The 19,044-nt window shown below is 39.2% G+C and overlaps 1 protein-coding gene across 3 annotated transcripts in view; it reads left to right on the top strand.

Moving 5' to 3' along the window:
- The window catches only part of UBAP1 (ubiquitin associated protein 1), a 59,635-nt gene that overhangs the window by 34,386 nt on the left and 6,205 nt on the right, over nt 1–19,044 (top strand). Inside the window, exons 3-4 of one of the 3 annotated variants that reach the window (XM_037151594.2) lie at nt 9,024–9,148; nt 13,844–14,779. In XM_037151594.2, coding sequence (XP_037007489.1) covers nt 9,024–9,148; nt 13,844–14,779 — 1,061 coding nt within the window. Of the gene's footprint in view, nt 1–8,926; nt 9,149–13,843; nt 14,780–19,044 lie in introns of those variants that run through there. The other 2 variants (XM_037151593.2, XM_037151595.2) reach the window with 2 other exon arrangements.

Below are 19,044 nucleotides of genomic sequence, written 5' to 3'. Positions count from 1 at the left end.
AATTAGTTGTACCTCGGGTTATGGTTCAGTTAACCAATATAGAGAGATTATAATTCTGAAGTTATCTGATCAATAAAGGCTTTTTTACAACTTTCTCTGTCTCCTAACCAAAATTTTTTGTTGTATGATGTTCTACCTGAGTAAAAGTTGGGAAAAGATTTTCTCTTTCTTTAATTTAATTTGGCTGAGCTTCTTATGATTTAATTTGCTGAGCTCCTGTTTGAGTTTCAGTGATTTCCATTGGGATTTTATATTAAGAATTTTATTTTTAGTTATCTTGTAGTTTAAGAAATAGAAACTAAAGATAAGAGGTGGAGAATAATTAAAAGGCAATCTTGTTGGCATCTGAGTGTAGGGAATCAAGTTCAGCCTGGCTTTTTAGGCCTGAAATTAGAAAGCCAGGAAATTAAGACTACTACTACTTTCTATCACTTAGGAAGCCAAAGAGACTTTTCTCATTGCTTTGCTCTGTGGGTGTGCTCCGTTTTAATACGTCTGTTATATAGACTTGCTTTTTGGCTTACTTGGGTAGAGTACATGGAGCCAAAAACGGGCACCCCAGTTTTGCTGCTTCTTGCCACTGGATCATTCAGTGTAAGTGGCTGACATCATATAGGTAGAGTTGTCTCTTTTGATCAAGGGAGTATTTGATCAAAATTTAGAGTACTCTCCTAAATTAGATATTCTCTGACTGGTCCATTGGGGGTTAGAGAGAGGGAGAGTATGTGCTTGTGTGTAAGTCTTCTAGGGCACTTGGGATGTGGACAAGGAAGTAACTGCTCTCATGAAAATGCTCTTTTTCTTTTTATGTATTTGGTCTGATTAGATCTTATGCTATTTTGTTTTATTGCCTCTATTGGATTGACCTTCAAGTTTATTTTTTCCAACTGAGGTTGAACTTCTTCCACTGCGATTAATAACCATATATTCCTAAATAACAGAATGAGAAATATAAACAGTTACTTTTCAAAGACCTTTAAAGATATTATCTTTATGTTCATTACAAACCCTTGATGTAGTTTAAATCAGGCCTCTCTTGGATCCTGGTTCTTTAAGATGTCAGTCCTCTTTAGTTTTTAACTTGTTAGCCACTTATTTCATCTAAGAAAAAAAGTTATTTCCCAGAAGTGACTTTTAAAGGATTCTAAAAAACACTCTTTTTAAATAAATATTTCAACAAATAAATAAATTAGTATTTTAATATCTGAAAAAAATGACTTGAGATTTTAATTGAGGAAAACATGTCTCTATAACCCAACTTAATAAAAGTAAACTTCCTCCTTTGAAAGGCCAAGCTGTCCTATTTATGACCATTTAGCTAACTTCTAGAGAGGTGCATATTGTTCTTGGTTTAATTTCTACTAAGATATTGAAATACTTTTTCTGCTGATAGAAAAGGGTATTTCATATTATAGAAGACATTTTAAATGTTGATCTGTTAATGCTTTAAAGAGTTATGAAGAGAAGTTGGCAGTCATTGAATCATTGTTCTCCTGTATGTAATACGCTGTTGCTTTTCTTTCAATATTTTCTCCGTATTTTTTGTTTTCAGCATTTGACTGTGTTGTGCCTTGGTGTGGTTTTGTATGTATTGATCCTGCTTGGAGCTAACTAAACTTCTGGAATCTGTGGGTTAATGTCTTTTTAAATCACTTGAAAAATTTGCAGCCACTATCTCTTACCACATTTCTTCTGGCCTGTTGTCTCTCTCTTATCCTCTTGTAACTCCAATTATTACATGTGTATTAGGTTGTTCGATAATGTTCCAGAGAGCTCTTAAGGCTCTATTTTATTTTTTCCCCACTTATTTCTTTGCGTTTCCATTCAGTTAATTTTCTTTTTTCCTTAACTTCAAGTCCTCTGATGTTTTCCTTTGCTGAGTACTATCTTTGAATTAGTGCATAGCCTGGCTTATGAACTATCAACATTTTCTTCTCTAATACTGCATTTTCCATTTCTAGCATTTCCAGTTGTCTCTTTATAGTTCCATCTCTGTTGAAATTCCCTGTCTTCTCACACATGTTCACCTTTTCCGTTAGATCCTTTAACGTATTTATTGTAGTTCTTTTAAAACTCTCTAGTTACTTAAATTTCTTAGCCATCTCTGTATTAGGGTCTGTTGACTGGTCCCCCCTTTGGATGGAACACATTTTCTTCTCTGTATATCTTTATTTTTAATTCAGTGTATTTTAATTACAATGAATATTTAAAAACTCACTTTGTAGGTTATCTGGCTTATTTTTGTTACTAGGGTATGAATAACATTTTCTTCCTACTTCACATTCTATAACAGATCTCTGTGTAATTTTTTGCGTGTGTCTGTGTATCTAATTTTGCAAGTGTTATCTGGTTTAGGCTTTAAGGTAGTGATACCCAGTTTTGGAATTGCAGGTTTTCACATAACTTTAACTTTGATCTGTTCTGTTCTGTTTGTTTTCAAAAACCTATTTGGATACACTTGAATTAACAGTAAAACCTGAATTAAGCAAATTATTTTGCTGCCTTCTATTAGAAATTTCTCTCCTATCGGGAATTGCACATTTTTTCCAGAAAAACAAGTAGTTCACAAGATCATAAGCATATTAGCAATCTAGAAAGAAAGAGAACAGAATGAAGCTTTCCCAGAACTTACAATGAGTCATTATACACGCAACCCAGTCTCTTCTGATGGCATAATGCAAAGTGATGTGCAGAATCTGACTTCAAACTGCCACAGCCACAGGCCATCAAAGATACACTTTCCTTTTCTAAATAGAACTTAGGAAAATTAGCCCAGACATTTTAGAAAGATTTTCAGTAACAAAGACTGAAACTTGAAGTATTTGGGGTGAGCCAGGAAATTGTTAGCCGCAATGCTTAATTTTCTGTCCATATGTGGAGTTTTTATTTTAAAAATCCACTTATTATTAAATCCATTTAAAATATAAAATATATTGAAAAATAAGATAAACTGATATATTTAAATACTCTGATATATTGAATAAAAATGGATAGTTCCTATTATATTTGCAAAAAAAATCTTTTTAATGATCATAGTACTGTGATTAATTGTACTTAAAGTAGTCTTTGTCCATTATTCAAAAGGTTCCTTTTTTCCTTGCCTTCTCTTTACTTTTTAAAAAAGTTATATTGAATTGATTATGCTATTACAGTTGTCCCAATTTTTCCCCTTTGGACACCCTTTACTCAACTCTCCCCACTCCCTCAGGTAATCCCCACACCATTGTTCATGTCCCTGGGTCATGTGTGTAAGTTTTTTTGACTACTCTGTTTCTTATACTGTACTTTATATCCCCATGACTATTCTGTGACTATTTATACTTCTTAATACCCTTACCTCTTCACTTATTCCCCTCACCACCCCCTACCATTGGGCAACCATTAAAATGCTCTCTGTGCCTATGATTCTGTTTCTGTTCTTCTTGTTTGCTTAGTTTGTTTTTAGAATCAGTTGTTGATAGATGTATATTTATTGTCATTTTTATCCATAGTTTTGATCTTCTTTTTGTTAAATAAGTCCCTTTAACATTTTATATAATAATGGTTTTGTGATGATGAACTCTTTTAGATTTTTCTTGTCTGGGAAGCTCTTTATCTGCCCTTTGATTCTAAATGATAGCTTTGCTGGGTAGAGCAGTCTTGGCTGTTGGTCCCTGCTTTTCATGACTTTGAATATTTCTTGCCAGTCCCTTATAGCCTGCAAAGTTTCTTTTGAGAAATCAGTTGATAGTCTTATGGGAACTCCCCTGTAGGCAACTAACTGCTTTTATCTTGCTGCTTTTAAGATTCTTTATCATTAACTTTTGGCATTTTAATTATGCTGTGTCTTGGAGTGCCTTTTTGCATTCATCTTGTTTGGATCTCTCTGTGCTCCCTGGACTTGCATGTCTAGTTTCTTTACCTAATTAGGGAAGTTTTTCATTATTATTGTTTCAAAGAGAGTTTCAATTTCTTGCTGTTTTTCTTCTTTTGGCACCCTATGATGTGAATGTTGGAACACTTAAAGTTGTCCCAACATGCTGCTTACACTGTCCTAGTTTTGGGGGATTTTTCTTCTTGCTGTTCTTGATTGCTTGTTTTTGCTTCCTTATGTTCCAAATTGTTGATTTGCTTCTCAGCTTCATCCACTCTACTGTTGTTTCCCTTAAATTGTTCTCTATTTCAATTAGTGTACCCTTCATTTCTGACTGGATCTTTTTTATGCTGTTGAGGTCCTCAGTAGGTTCCTTAAGCATCCTTACAACCAGTATTTTAAACTCTGCGTCTGATAGGTTGCTTCTCTCCCTTTTGTTTCTTTTCTGGACTTTTGATCTGTTCTTTCATTAGGACCATGTTTCTTTGTCTTCTCATTTTGGCAGCCTCCTTATGTTTGTTTCTGTGTATTAGGTAGAGCTGCTTTGACTCTGTGTCTTGGGAGTGTGCCCTAATGTAGTAGGTGTCCTGTAGGGTCCAGTGGCACAGCCTCCCCTATCACCTAAGAAGGGTACTCGAGGTGTGCCCTTCATGTGGGCTAAGTACATCCTTCTCTTGTATTTGAGTCTTGGTTGATGTTGGCAGGTCAGTGGATGGTATTTCCCCAGGCCAGTCAGCTGCAAGGCCTGGCTGTGACAACTTACCATCAACCTCCACCCTCCGTGAAAGATCAGCTGTGCTGGAGCAGGGTGGTGGTGCTCCGATGTGGTCGGTAGTTATCCACTGGTTGTGTGTGGTAGGTGGTTTCTAGGTGGTGTAGGCCAAGGTCAGCCCCCACCTGTGTTTTACCCAGGGCCACCCTGTCTAAACTGTGAAGCAATGTGAGATGGCTGCTACTTGTGCTGGGCTTAGAGATTTCCAGGCGAAGCCAAGATGTGAATCTAGGCTGGCTGCTGGTAGTGCCATGCCTGGGGCCACGTAGAAAGGGGTATGGGGGGTGGAGGCTCACTGAGGCTGGCTGTCCCTTGTTTGAAAGGATTTAGGAAGTTGTGAAGCATGAGCCACCACCAGCTATTCATATGGAAAAGCCACTGTTAACAATTGTAAGTGGGGTGGACAGTGCCTCAGAGGGATCTCCAGGGTGGGCCAACAGTATTAGCCAGATTGATGGAGTCTCAGATATGGCCTCAGCCTGCTGGCTCTGTTGGGGGAGGCTTCAGAAAAGGGACAGTGGCCTCTGCTTGCCTTTCTCCCTGGGAGAAAGCTATCCCCAGCTCTTGCTTTGATGCCAGACACTTCAGTTCCTCTCTTTATACTACTGGTGCCTTTCAAGCTGCTCCCCTTTTGCGGGAGCTCAGAGGGAGTGAGTCTGAGTAAGTCTGTGTGTGGGTTCTTTAAGAAGAACTGCTTGGAGCTCCAGAAGTTTCTTCCACTGACTCAATCCCCCTGTTTTTACAGCCAGAAGTTATGGGGACTTACCTTCCTGGCACTGGAACACTTGGTCGTGGGCCCTGGTGTGGGGCTGGGACCCCCTCTGATATATCCCTCCCGAATTTTTATCCACCAGGTTGGATTTGGGACCAGCCTGTTCTGCGTCTCTACCCATCCTACCAGTCTGGATGGATGTGGTTTCTTTAATTCTGTGGTTGTCAGACTTCCATTTAACTTGATTTCTGATGGTTCTGAGTAATGGTTGTAGTTTAGTTATAATTTTGATGTGGTTGTGCAAGGAACCAAGTCATATTTGCCTACGCCACCATCTTAACTGGAAGTGTCCTCTTGCCATCTCTTTAAATGCCTTTTACTTTTTATTTCTGTCCTCTCTTCCCAGTAATCACAAAACTGCTCAGTCCCTATTGAGAAAGTGTAAAGGACTAAGGGAAGGTTAGGGAATGTGCTAAATCACCTTGGCATTGGCTTTGTAAGTGAAGTGAAACTGCTTTTTTAAAACAGATACCTGTAATTGGTGCTACTTGATCTTGTCTGTCCCCAAGCTAGGGCCTAGTTCCATTATAGAATATTAAGTCATCAGTAGATACAACACTGTTATTGTGTCCTAACTGAAAGGTAGAAAGGAAAGTGAACACCTTTCTTGAAGGATACTCTCAAGCAGCTTAGGTATCTTTAGTGCTTTTTCGTATATAGTTCCATCCCCCCCGCCCCAACTCTCTATTACCGTATAATAGAGCCCTTTATTTAAGAACATTTTGTTAGTATTAATGTGGATAGATTTTCTATGTCATACATACGTATGTTACTTTGGATAGGATTTTTTTGTAGTATGTATGTTTTTGTAGTATGTATGTAGGGTATCATAATTAACTTTCTTCAAATGTATACTTAAATTTTTCTTAAACAAAAAACTTAATTTTATGATTAACTTGATTGTATTCTTTCCAGTGCTTCTTAGACAATGCTAATTTCAACTTTGTTTCCATCTAATCAGGGTATGAGCCAAAGTTAGAATCTGACTTTTAATAACATTTGAGTACCCATTTTCATGGAAGACAGTTGGATAAAAATTTTTAAAAAAAAAGAGCTTTGTTTTTAATCTCTATAACATAAAGCATTATATAAGTGGCACATTGTTTTAGTGTTGTAACCAACACTTAGTTTTGTTTGCAGACTGTGATGGTACTTACTTGTTTTTTCAGGGGGAACCTGTTATATTTTTGTGACTTTGTCCAGAATCTTAAAATGTGCTTGTGTCTTGCATGAGTACTCTATTAAAACATTTTCATAACTAGCCTTGCCATTTTGAATTTTAATAAATACTAATGGAATGTGAGTGAATGACTGGGGGTGACAGTTAAATATGAAAGAAGTATAAGATCATGTCTATTTGTTCTTTACTTATTGAGAAAATCTCATCTGCCAGGCATTATACTGAACTTGGTGGGTGTAGATATGAAAAGTTTATCCCTTATTCAGGAACACTCAAATTCACACTTTGAGTCTCTGGGGGGAATACAAGGAAACAAACTTAACAACACAGAGTGATAAGACCTGGGATGATGGTGTGAACCAGGTGTTAGATGCTCTTAAGTTAATTCCTAAAGGACTAAAAATTATTGATCAAGTAGTAAGAGTGGGATTGTAACGGTCCTTGCTAGCTGAGAAAATAGCACTTACAAAGGTATGACCAACTTGGAAATTTTCTACAGTGTTAATAATTTTGGTTATGCCCCAGAAAAATTATTAAATTGAACAGTTATGGAGTTAACTTGCAAGCTGAGTGAGAAATAGTTAAAAATGTTTTGATTCTGGCTAGGGTAGGAGCAGGGGTTTTCTTCCTGATGGAGGGTTTCAGGTGTATCAGCAATATCTACATCAGAATTAGGAATGATGACAGGATTGCAAATATATCATGACCTTGATAGGTCTTTAAATCTATAGAGTTTTTAAAGATTTTATATATTTTCAGAGAGAGAGGAAGGGAGGGAGAAAGAGCGAGAGAAAAACATTGGTCAGTTGTCTCTCACATGCCCCTAAGTGGGGACCTGGCCCACAACCCAGGCATATGCCCTGACTGGGACTCAAACCACAACCTTTAGGTTTCTAGGCCGGTGCTCAGTCCACTGAACCAAACCAACCAGTGTCAAATCTAAAGAGTTTTTAGGAGGGAAAGAAGTCATCTTCGTGGAAGAGGTATAATTGTCTTTGTCTGTGAGTACTCAAGAAGATACAGTAGTGTGAGGTCCAGAAACAAGCCTTATTTTAGTAACTAATATTGAAAAAGCAAAATTCATTTTATTAGTTATGTTTCATTGTCTATGATGATCTGCCAGTAAGTTAGCCACAAACCTGGTCCAGAAAAGAAACCATGGTCCAGATTGGAGCGCATAACTAGTGAGAGTCACATATTAAGAGCCACTCTCATTTTGTCTAACCATATCAATCTGATGGTATAGTGGTCTTTCTGCATTATCCCACCATGATAGGAAGGCAACACAGCCTTTAGGGAGATAAAGCAGTTTCATCTTTTTTTTAACAAGGATTTCATTTATTAATTTTTAGAGAGGGGGGAGGGAGAGAGGGACAGGAACATTGATCAGTTTGCCTCTTGTACATTCCCCAAATGGGGACTGAACCTGTCTGTAACCCAGGCCTGTGCTCTGACTGGGAATTGAACTGGCTACCTTTTGCTTTGTGGAACAACACCCAGCCAACTGAGCCACACTGGTCAGGGCTAATTGTGTTGTCTTGACAATCCTTTGCTGATTCATGTGGCTTTCTTTGGTTTCTCCCCCCCCCCCCATAAATGCTGTGTTTCTTAAAATGTAGAACATAGTCCAGAATGTAGTCTTAAAAACAAAAATCTAGAGTAATTATTTATATTAAAAAGTGATTCCTACTAATGTAGAAAAATCTTAATCAAGGAGGTTCTTTTGTGGAGAGTCTGTCATCAATTCAGAAGTATTTACTAAATGCCCAATATGTGCCAGGCACTGTTGTAGGTTTTGAGACTACATCAGTGAATAAAATCATCTTAAATACTTGCCTACAAGGAGTTGACATTCCACTGGACAAGAGAGACAATGTGTTAGAAGGTAGTAAGTGTTGGGGGTGGGGAAGATAGATGGTAAGACGGGAGTATTGAGGTAAGGGTGGGGTAGTAGTAATTTTAAATAGAGTGGTCAGGGTAAACATCACTGAGAAAGTGACATTTGGGCAAAGACTTGAAAGGTGTAGTGGAATAAGTCACATGAGCATCTGAGGGAAGAACGTCCCAGAATGAAAGAGAAGTGAGGGCAGAATTTTTGACTTGGGTTTGATCCAGTTATGGTTGAGGAACAGAGAATCACTGTGACTTAGTCCAGTGAGCTAGGAGGCAACTGTTAGGGGTTGAGGTCAGAGAGGTTGTGAGCATTGAGGAGGCTAGCCCACTATGAGTACTTTGGCTTTCACATTGTTATTATTGAAAATAAACCCTAATACAATCAAGTAGGATTTCTTCCTTAGACAGCTAGGGTCAGGAGAAGGTAAGAAGTCACAGAAGGAACTTCTAGTCTTAGAATAGCATAAATTAATGTTGTATCCTAGATATAAGCTTATAGCAAAACAAATAATAAGATTTTTGCTGATATTTTCTACTTTATTTTTGATTGTAGGGACTTTCAGTTACCTTGATGATGTCCCATTTAAGATAGGAGACAAATTCAAAACACCAGCTAAAGTTGGTCTACCTATTGGCTTCTCCTTGCCTGATTGTTTGCAGGTTGTCAGAGAAGTACAGGTAAGTGGTGATTTTTAGTTAAAGTTTAGTGCATTTAAAAGTTTAATAAGTAAGAATTTGATTTATAGTGAAATAGAAAAAAAATTCTCATATCTCTTATTTGCATTTCTTATAGCTTCTTTTATTGCTTGGCTCACATTCTCTCTCTCTCATATACACACACACAGAAGCACAAACACACACGTTTGTATATCAGTTACAGATCTTGTGTAATTTGTTAAATTTGTGGGTTTTTGTGGTTTGTCTGAAACAAATCCCCATGCCTCTCTGACTTCCTTGTTCACGTCTTTTCCTTTTCTTTGTTAATAGCCTCTTTATCTTAGTCACTCAAGTTAGATGGTATTTTTCTCTCTGCGGTCTCTTCTTTTTACCGTCCTGTCCATCCGTGCTCCCTACAAACCAGGTGACCAGCAATTTGTCGAACATACTGTGTATATTGCCTGTCTATACTATGCTTTTTTTCATGAGCTGTTATTTCCACTTGGAATATTTTTCTCTTTCTCACCGTACTAACAGCTGTTACTCTTCTAGAAATGCCATCTCCTCAAAAGCTTCTTTCTCAATCATCTCATCTTTAAAGCCCAGTTAATATAAATGTGTATATAGAATTCCTTCTTGAAAGCATCAATAGCCCTATGTTTTGTGACTTGCTTTCTTCCTTCAGTGCACATTTAATGAATGCTTGCTTTTGAGTGGTGCTCTGCTAGGCTGAGGAGAGAGATAAATACTTTAATCACTGTCCTCAAGGAGCTTACAGTTTAGAGAAGGAGTCAGGTGGAAGCAGAAAAAACACTTCTTTCTGTGACTTAGGATTTTTTAAAAATATACCTTCTGTCAAAGTTGTTGTGTTTCTGAGGGATTTACTAAGGCATCAGCATGTTATTCTGAAAAGTATTCCTTGTTACATCTCTCAGTCTATACGCATGAGTAATCATAGTGGAAATATTTTAATTACATTTTCAAAAATAATATTTATTAAGATATAATTCACATACCATAAAATTCACCCTTTTAAGGTGTACAAAAAGCGGTTTTTAGTATATCCAGAACTGTGTAACCATCATTATGATCTAATTCTAGAACATTTTCATTGCCCCCAAAAGAAACGCAGTGCCCATAGAAGTTACTTCCTATTTTCCCTTCTCCCTCAGCCCTTGGCAAACACTAAATCTACTTTCCGCCTCTATAAATTTGCCTATTCTAGACATATAGAAATGGAATAATACAACATAGAGCCTTTTGTAACTGCCTTATTTCACCTGGCCTGTTTTCAAGGTATTCATATTGTATGAATGAAATATTAGTATTTCATTTATTTTTATAGCTGAATAACATTTCATTGTATATTCATCATGTTTTGTTTATTCATGTTTTGTTTATTCATCAGTTGATGGATATTTTGTTGGTTTCTACTTTTTGACTATTTGCAATAATGCTACTGTGAACATTGATGTACAGGTTTTTGTGTGGACAAATGCTTTCCATTTTTGGAATTGCTAGGTTGTATGGTAACTAATCTTTTGAGGAATTGCCAGACTCTTCCAAAGTGGCTGCATTATTATTATGATGATTTATTTATTTATTTATTTATTTATTTATTTAATCCTCTCTGGAGGACATTTTTTCATTGCTTTTAGAGAGAGAGAGAGAGGAGAAAGGGAGAAACATTGATGTGAGAGGGAAACATCAATTGGTTGTCTTCTCATTCACACAGGACCAGGGATCAAACCCACAACCTGGGCAGGAAATGAACCCATGACCCTTCAGTCTATGGGACAGTGCTCCAGCCAACTGAGCCACAATGGCCAGGGCGTGGCTGCATTATTTTATAAACTGGATCACTGCAGGAGGATTCCAGTTTCTCCACATCCTTGTCAGCTCTTGTATTATCTGTCTTTTTGGTTATGTACATGCTTGTGGGTGTGCAGTAGTCTCTTACTGTGGTCTTGATGTGCATTTCCCCAATTACTAATGGTGTTGAGTAGCTTATATAATTTTGAATGCTGAATTGGTTGATTCTTCTTTTGTGTATGGAGAATTTATTGGACTAGAAAAGTATAGATTTCTCTTATAAAGCTTTACCTTGTTTTGTTTGGTGACTTTTTTAATCGGCAACCACAAATACTCAGTGAACACCTCTCTATGTGCAGGATACTATTAGCAACATGACAACAACACTTCCATCTTCTTTCATTAGTTCTCATAATATCCACTGCTTCATTGATCCATTCAGAAAACTTATTTAAATTTTTAAAATTTAAATTTAAATTTTTGGTTTTAGAGAGAGGGGAAGGCAGGAAGGAAGAGAGGGATAGAAGTATCTGTGTGAGAGAAACATTGATTGGTTGTCTTTTGTATGTGCCCTGACCTGGGACCAAACCCACAACCCAGGCATGTGCCCTGACTGAGAATCAAACCAGTCACCTTTCGGTTTGTGGGACAACGCCCAGCCAGTGCAGAAAACTTGTTTTGAATGCTGGGAATTTTCTATTTATTTGATCAGTGCTCACTACAATCACAGCACCCACTAATAACAAAAGGGGGGAGAGCAAGGTTTCAAGTTTTATTCCTGTGTGGGCCTGCTGAAATTTTTTTGTTCTCTAATGGCAGATTAACCTTAAACTTTAACTACTTGGGGTCTCCATGGGGAATTTGGCTGTGGTATTGGTGCTAGATCCCTCCCTGTGCAAAGAACAGTCAGACCTAGAGCTATAGAATGCTAGCGTGAAGCTCCCTATAACTTTGTCATATTTGCCTTTGCATGGTAGTACAAACTCAGTTTTTCAGCTGAAAGGTCATCAGAGGGAGCTAATAAAAACACGTGCATAACCCTTGCACCCAGGGTCCAGAAAGCTTTCATTAAATATGTGGTAGTGGTAGCCACAGTAGTGGGGCGTGGCCCTTAGTGTCAAAGTTTAGAGTGGATTCTGATGTCACTCAATCATGGACTGTAATTGCCATATATTTAGCTGTGTAATCTTGTGCACAATGCTTAAACTCTCCAAGCTCCCATTTCCTCATCTGTAAAATGGGATACATAGCTTTAAAGGTTGTTATAAGGATTAAATAAAATAATATACTTACAGTGCTTACTCTGGTTTCTGGTACTCCATATTTTTAGCTGTTATTATCTATTATTGTATAATCAAACCACATTATTTTTTACTATACTATTTCTGCTATTTTTCCCTGTATTTTTATTTGTCCCATGTACTCTACATTACTTTAGTAATTAAAAAACAAAAAAGCTCAGTAATGGTTTTATTAAAAAGGAAAGAAATTTCCACTTGTTCTTGGGAGTAAAATATCAGAGACCTGTGTTTACAGGCAGCAGAAAGTTGTTCACAGCATCAGTTTTTGGTGGAGGAAACAGTTGCAAAATTGGATTCCCGCCACAGTTAGAAGCAGCAGTCTTTGCCTAAGTGCTGTTTCTCACTGCGCTGTTAGTGATAGAAAGGAAGTGCACTAATTCTCCAGGTGTCTTTCTGAGGCCTAGAAGCTGGCTCAGGGGTATAAATTAACATGAAATGTTTATTTCCAGGCTTCTCTTATGTTCTTTGAAGCTGAAAGGCTTGGGGATGACCAGAAGTACTTTGTTATGTTTCTTATACTCTTTATCTCTTTTCCCTCCTTTACCTCTCTTGTTTACTTTTAATGTGTTTCCTACCTTGAACAAGACATTGATTAGCTTTGGTGCATTAGGGTGAACGCCAAAGGTTTTGTTTTTTCCTGTCTCTAGGTGAATTTCGTTTTATATAATAGGTGTATTTGTTTGATTGTGCAAATGACTTTTTTGTAAATTGAGCTATACTTAAAGACATTGTTAAGGAACCACAAAGTAAATCCTTGTGCAGTTTGCTCTGTAAAGATCTTAATTTGAATATAGTTAGATTTCTTAATAAGCCGTTTTCCTGCATTTAGAGTATAATCTGTTCATTATAATTTCATAGTGGTTGAAGAAGCATAGAATTTTTAGTCAGACTGCCTGGGTTCAAATCCAGGCTCTACCACTTAATAGCTTGTCTTACCTTGGGAAAGATAATAACTAGTGTTAGATATTGAAAGATAACAGTACCTGTTTTTAAAGGGTTGTTGAGAAAATCTGTAGAGCTGTTACACAGCTGTGCTTCTTTGCTTCAAATTAGAGTGGTACTCTGTGCTTCTTAAATGTTAAGAGCTATTATTAACAAGCACAGGATCTGTTAGGACATTGTGCTAGATAAGAAACCTTAAAGCCTGAAGCCCAGTTTGCTGCCCACAAGAGGCCTATGGTATTGCTGCGGGAGTGTTTAGGGAGAGATTGAAGCTCTGCATCACATGGTAAAGGCAGATGCTTTATAAGAGTTAAAAGGGAGGAATAGGCCATGAGGAAAGTTTTATGAAGCTTTGAGCCACCAGTGAATTCTAGGAAAGGAAATGGCCCGAGGGAAGAGAAGCAAAGGAAATGGCCAGGTAACATTGGGCCTGGTACATAGGATTAAGGTGGTGGGAGCGCTTTTTAGTTAATTTCTAGAAGTAACCTGGGAGCATAGTTTGATTAAATCCTATGATTAGGAAGCTTGCTCATCCAGTACACCTTAAATGTAGCCTTGCCCAGTTCTCTTGTGCTGAGTGGGGAAGTGAATTGGGTGGGGTTGCACTGTGGAGAGGCAGCCACCTGGGTTCACATGTCCTTTCTCTGATATATCTCTGCAGTATGACTTCTCCTTGGAAAAGAAGACCATTGAGTGGGCTGAAGATATTAAGAAAATCCAAGATGCCCAGCGGGAAGCAGAGCGCATGGCTGAGGAAGCAGAAGCTAAAGTGAATTCTAAGAGTGGGCCAGAAGGCGATAGCAAAATGAGCTTCTCCAAGACTCACAGTCCAGCTACCATGCCACCTCCTATTAACCCCATCCTTGCCACTTTACAGCACAACAGCATCCTCACCCCAACTCGGGTCAGCAGCAGTGCCACAAAACAGAAAGTTCTCAGCCCACCCCACACAAAGGCAGATTTCAATCCTGCTGACTTTGAGTGTGAAGAAGATCCATTTGATAATCTTGAGTTAAAAACTATTGATGAAAAGGAAGAGCTGAGAAACATTCTGACTGGAACCACTGGACCCATTATGGCTCAGTTATTGGATAATAACTTGCCCAGAGGAGGCTCTGGGTCTGTGTTACAGGATGAAGAGGTCCTGGCATCCCTGGAGCGGGCAACGCTAGATTTCAAGCCTCTTCACAAACCCAATGGCTTTATAACTTTACCACAGTTGGGCAACTGTGAAAAGATGTCGCTGTCTTCCAAAGTGTCCCTCCCCCCCATTCCTGCAGTGAGCAATATCAAATCCCTGTCCTTCCCCAAACTTGACTCTGATGACAGCAATCAGAAGACAGCCAAGCTGGCAAGCACTTTCCATAGCACTTCCTGCCTCCGCAGTGGCACATTTCAGAATTCCCTAAAGCCTTCCACCCAAAGCAGTGCCAGCGAGCTCAATGGGCATCATACTCTTGGGCTTTCATCTTTGAACTTGGACAGTGGCACAGAGGTGCCAACCTTGACCCCTTCTGACATGATTTCCCAGATGCCTTCCTTCTCTGTCTTGTCTGTGTGCACAGAAGAATCATCACCTCCAAATACAGGTCCCACGGTAAGCCTTTAAAATACCCCTCAATTAGCCCTGGCTGGTGTGGCTCAGTGGATTGAGCACCAGCCTGTGAACCAAAGGGTCACTGGTTTGATTCTCAGTTAGGGCACATGCCTGGGTTGTGGGCCAGGTCCTCAGTTGGGGGTGCACAGAGGCAACCACACCTTGAGGTTTCTCTCTTCCTTTTCCTCTCTCTAAAAATAAATAAAATCTTTTAAAAAGTTAAATAAAATCCCCCTAAATTAAAGCTTCACAGATTTCGAACTTCTTCCAAGCAGTTGCCACCACTACATTCTTTTTTTTTTTCAAGGTTTAGGGCAAGATGGGCATGGCCAGATTAACTTTGCTTATGTATAAGTATATGTATTCTGGTATTTTTCCTGAGGACAAGTATTATTAGCTCTTACCTGTGTGGTTAATGTGGGCTTGTTCCTACCTGTGTCTTTTGGTCTTTTCAGTTGAAAAGATAATATATGTCATGTGAATGGTGTTTTCTTGCCTAATCAGTTTTTCTGTGCTGAATGTTTTGTTTGCACTTTTTTATAGTATATTTTATTTATTATGCCATTACAGTTGTCCCATTTCTCCCCTTCATTCCCCTCCACCCTGCACACCCCCTCCCACCCACATTCCCCTCCTTTAGATCATGTCCATGGATCATAAGTTCTCCAGCTTCTACATTTCCCATGCTACTCTTGCCCTCTCACTGTCTATTTTCTCTTCTCTGTCTATGCTACTTATTCTCTGTACCTTCTTCCCCCCTCTCCTCCTCTCACTCCCCTGTTGCTAACCCTCCATATGATCTCCATTTTTGTGGTTCTGTTCCTGTTCTAGTTGTTTGCTTAGTTTGCTTTTGTTTTAGGTGTGGTTGTTAATAACTGTGAGTTTGCTATCCTTTCACTGTTCATATTTTTTATCTTCTTTTTCCTTAGATAAGTCCCTTTAACATTTCATATAATGATACGGCTTGGTGATGATGAACTCCTTGAACTTGACCTTATCTGAGAAGCGCTTTATCTGCCTGTCCATTTTAAATGAAAGCTTTGCTGGATAGAGCAATCTTGGTTGTAGGTCTTTGGATTTCATGACTTGGAATACTTCTTTCCAGCCCCTTCTTGCCTGTAAGGTCTCTTTGGAGAAATCAGCTGATAGTCTGATGGGAACTCCTTTGTAGGTGACTGTTCCCTTATCTCTTGCTGCTTCTAGAATTCTCTCCTTCATCTTAATCTTGGCTGATGTAATTATGATATGCCTTGGTGTGTTCCTCCTTGGGTCCAACTTCTTTGGGACTCTCTGAGCTTCCTGGACTTCCTGGGAGTCTATTTCCTTTGCCAGATTGGGTAAGTTCTTTATTATTTGTTCAAATAAGTTTTCCACTTGTTGCTCTTCCTCTTCCCTTTCTGATACCCCTATGATTCGGATGCTGTAACATTTAAAGATGTCCTGAAGGTTCCTAAGCCTCTCCTCATTTGTTTGAATTCTCGTTTCTTCATTCTTTTCTGTTTGGTTGTTTCTTTCTTCCTTCTGGTCCACTCCATTGATTTGAGTCCCAGTTTTCTTTCCATCACTATTGGTTCCCTGGGCATTTTCCTTCATTTCACTTAGTGTAGCCTTCATTTTTTCATCTAATTTGCCACCAAAATCAGTCAGTTCTGTGAGCATCCTGATCATCAGAGTTATGAACTGTGCATCTGATAGATTGGCTATCTCTTGGTCGCTTAAAAGTATTGGCTCTGGGGCTTTGATTTGTTCTTCTGTTTGAGCCATAACTTTTTGGTCAGGTTTTGCCTGTTCTTTATGAGGGGCAGAACCTTAGGTGTTCACCTGGGCGGGGCAACCCAGTTGCTGGGTTGTGACGTTGTAGGTGGGGGCTGGGTCAGAGAGGGAACAGTGGCGCCTGTTCCACTCTCTCTCGGATTTCAGTCCCTTCTGCTGCTTCCCACAAGCAAATGTGTCCTTCTGGTGCTGGTTCCCCAATGGGTGGGCTTGTGTACATTCTAGGACCCTGTGGGTCTCTCCAGTGAATTCTCCTGTGAGGCTGGGAGTCTCTCCCGGCACCTCAACCTCCACAAATGTTTTTCAATTGGTGCTTTTAGGCTTTATTTCCCAGCGCTGGGGCCCTGGGTTGTGTGGTCTGTCTCACTGCCGATTTTTGCCTGGTTTATCTGAGTGTGAATGTGTGACCGTGGTCAGCTAACCACCTTGCGCCCTCACTGGGTCTGCTTATTTCCTCCCCACGCCCGAAGTCTGCTTACTCTGTGCCACCTGTGTGCCTGGGTCTGCCAACTGCCGCCTTTTCCTGCTGTGACCCCTCTCCACTGGCTGCCAACTCCGCCCCTCTTACCAGTCTGGATGAATGGATGAATGATTGTTGGACTTTCGTACAGTTCTATTTTCTCTCTATTCTGGTTATTTTTGTTTCTAAATCTTTGTTGTCCTTAATTTTGGTTGTGCGAGGAAGCAGTGTCTCCACCTACACCTCCATCTTGGCCGGAAGTCTGTGTTTGTATTTTTTAAAGGCCTCGTGTGTGTGTGTGTGTGACTTTTTCCTATTACCTTTATTTATTTTATTTAAAATTGCTTGGTACTCCTTATATCTTCTCCCTGCCTCCCTTCTCATTCTGCCCTGAAGTTTGGTTCTTCGTGTGTACCATGGTTCAGCTAATTTGGGGTGGTTTCTTCATACTGGGTGGTGTCTTAGTACTTGAGAGATAATCTGTATTAGAAATCCAATTAAAACATAAACATTTATCACTTTTATTATTTATTTATTTTTAAAACCCACATGAATCATTCATTCATTCATCCATTTATTTATCTTTAGAGGGGAAGGGAAGAAGAGAGGGAGAGAAATATCAGTGTGTGATTGCCTCTTGTGCGTGCCCTGCCTGGGAACTGGCCTGCAATCCAGGCATGTGCCCTGATGGGGAATTGAACCGCGATCTTTTGGTTCTCAGGCCCATGCTCAATCCACTGAGCTATACCAGCCAGGGAAAAATTTGTCACTTTTAAACATGATTTTAATCCTGTAATTCCTGTTTTCGCCCCTCTCTACTAAGAGTTTTGCAGTTTTCTCCAAAGGGAAAGAGAGGAAGGGAAGGTAGCAATTCAGATTTAGTGTTGGAAGTATGGGTTGATTTAAAAAGTTGTTATCTTGTGTCCTCTTTTAAAAGATCCGGTTTTGTCACACCCCAAAAAGTTGCATATGCAGTGAGGTTACTTTGCCACAGAGTATAGCTTTAACTCTTCTAGTTGTTTCAGCAGCAGAGTAATACATTATTGCTTTCTGGGATGGATGCTGTGTAATAAGCCCAAGAACCTTTTGTTATACTAGTTCATAGACTTTTCAAATGACGGCCTATTAAAGACTGTATTTAGAGCTAGAAAGGAGGCTGGCTGTATTGGTGGGATATCTCTCAGAGACCACAACAAGCCTGCTATTGGTAGAAAGATGAGCCTTGGCCTCCTTCTACAGCCAGTGTAGGGTCTCAGCACTAGCATTGTTGGTAAATGATCGTCTCCGTCAGCACTTCCATTGTCAGAGCTCACTGCTGCTTGTAAACTTCCATGGACCTTGGCCCAGATAAACTCGATAGAGTACATAAAACTAGTGTTATGTCCTAGGAGTAGGCGTCATCCTAATTCTTCCTGACTCTTATACTTTAGAGAAATTAAAAGTACTCTGGAAAATATTAGGGATCCTCAACCCACCCACCCACCCCCAATAGTAACCATTTAGATGAACTAATGACAGAGGGTCCTTCTTAAACCAGAACACCCATAATCCTTTGATCCACCTGATTGTGAAATTTTTTTTGGATCTGTTTATTTCGGGGTGAGAAGTGGCTTGTTTCTTCCTGCCTTCAAGGGGCAGATAGAGGCAGAGCTGGAGTTCTGGTATTCTTCTAAGGAAGTCATGACCCTTACCCTTAGGGGAACAAAACCCTGGTTTCCATCTTGGCTCTCTCTCTTGGTGTGAAGTTTTGAAGTCCACAGTGAGAACCTTTCCCAGTGAGAGAAGCTCTTCCCTCCAGGATAGTTAGCAAGTTGAGGCCAAGGTGCGGTGGTGTGGTCAGCTGGGCTGCATATATCGTTTATTTAGAAGCTCCAGGGGAGGTATTCCTGGAATTTGGTTCTTGTTGGCTATTTTAGGTCTAATGTTTGGTTCTTTTCATATTTTGATTTCATGTTTTAGTTTTTATATAAACTAATCTTAGAAGTTGAGAAATCCATGGGATCATATTGAGAGAACAGTCTTGTACCCTTAT

The sequence above is a fragment of the Artibeus jamaicensis genome, unplaced genomic scaffold (genome assembly GCF_021234435.1).
Source record: "Artibeus jamaicensis isolate MK-2021 breed Jamaican fruit bat unplaced genomic scaffold, CSHL_Jam_final scaffold_1964, whole genome shotgun sequence".
Classification (NCBI taxonomy): Eukaryota; Metazoa; Chordata; class Mammalia; order Chiroptera; family Phyllostomidae; genus Artibeus; species Artibeus jamaicensis.
This window is presented reverse-complemented; position numbering and strand designations above follow the sequence as displayed.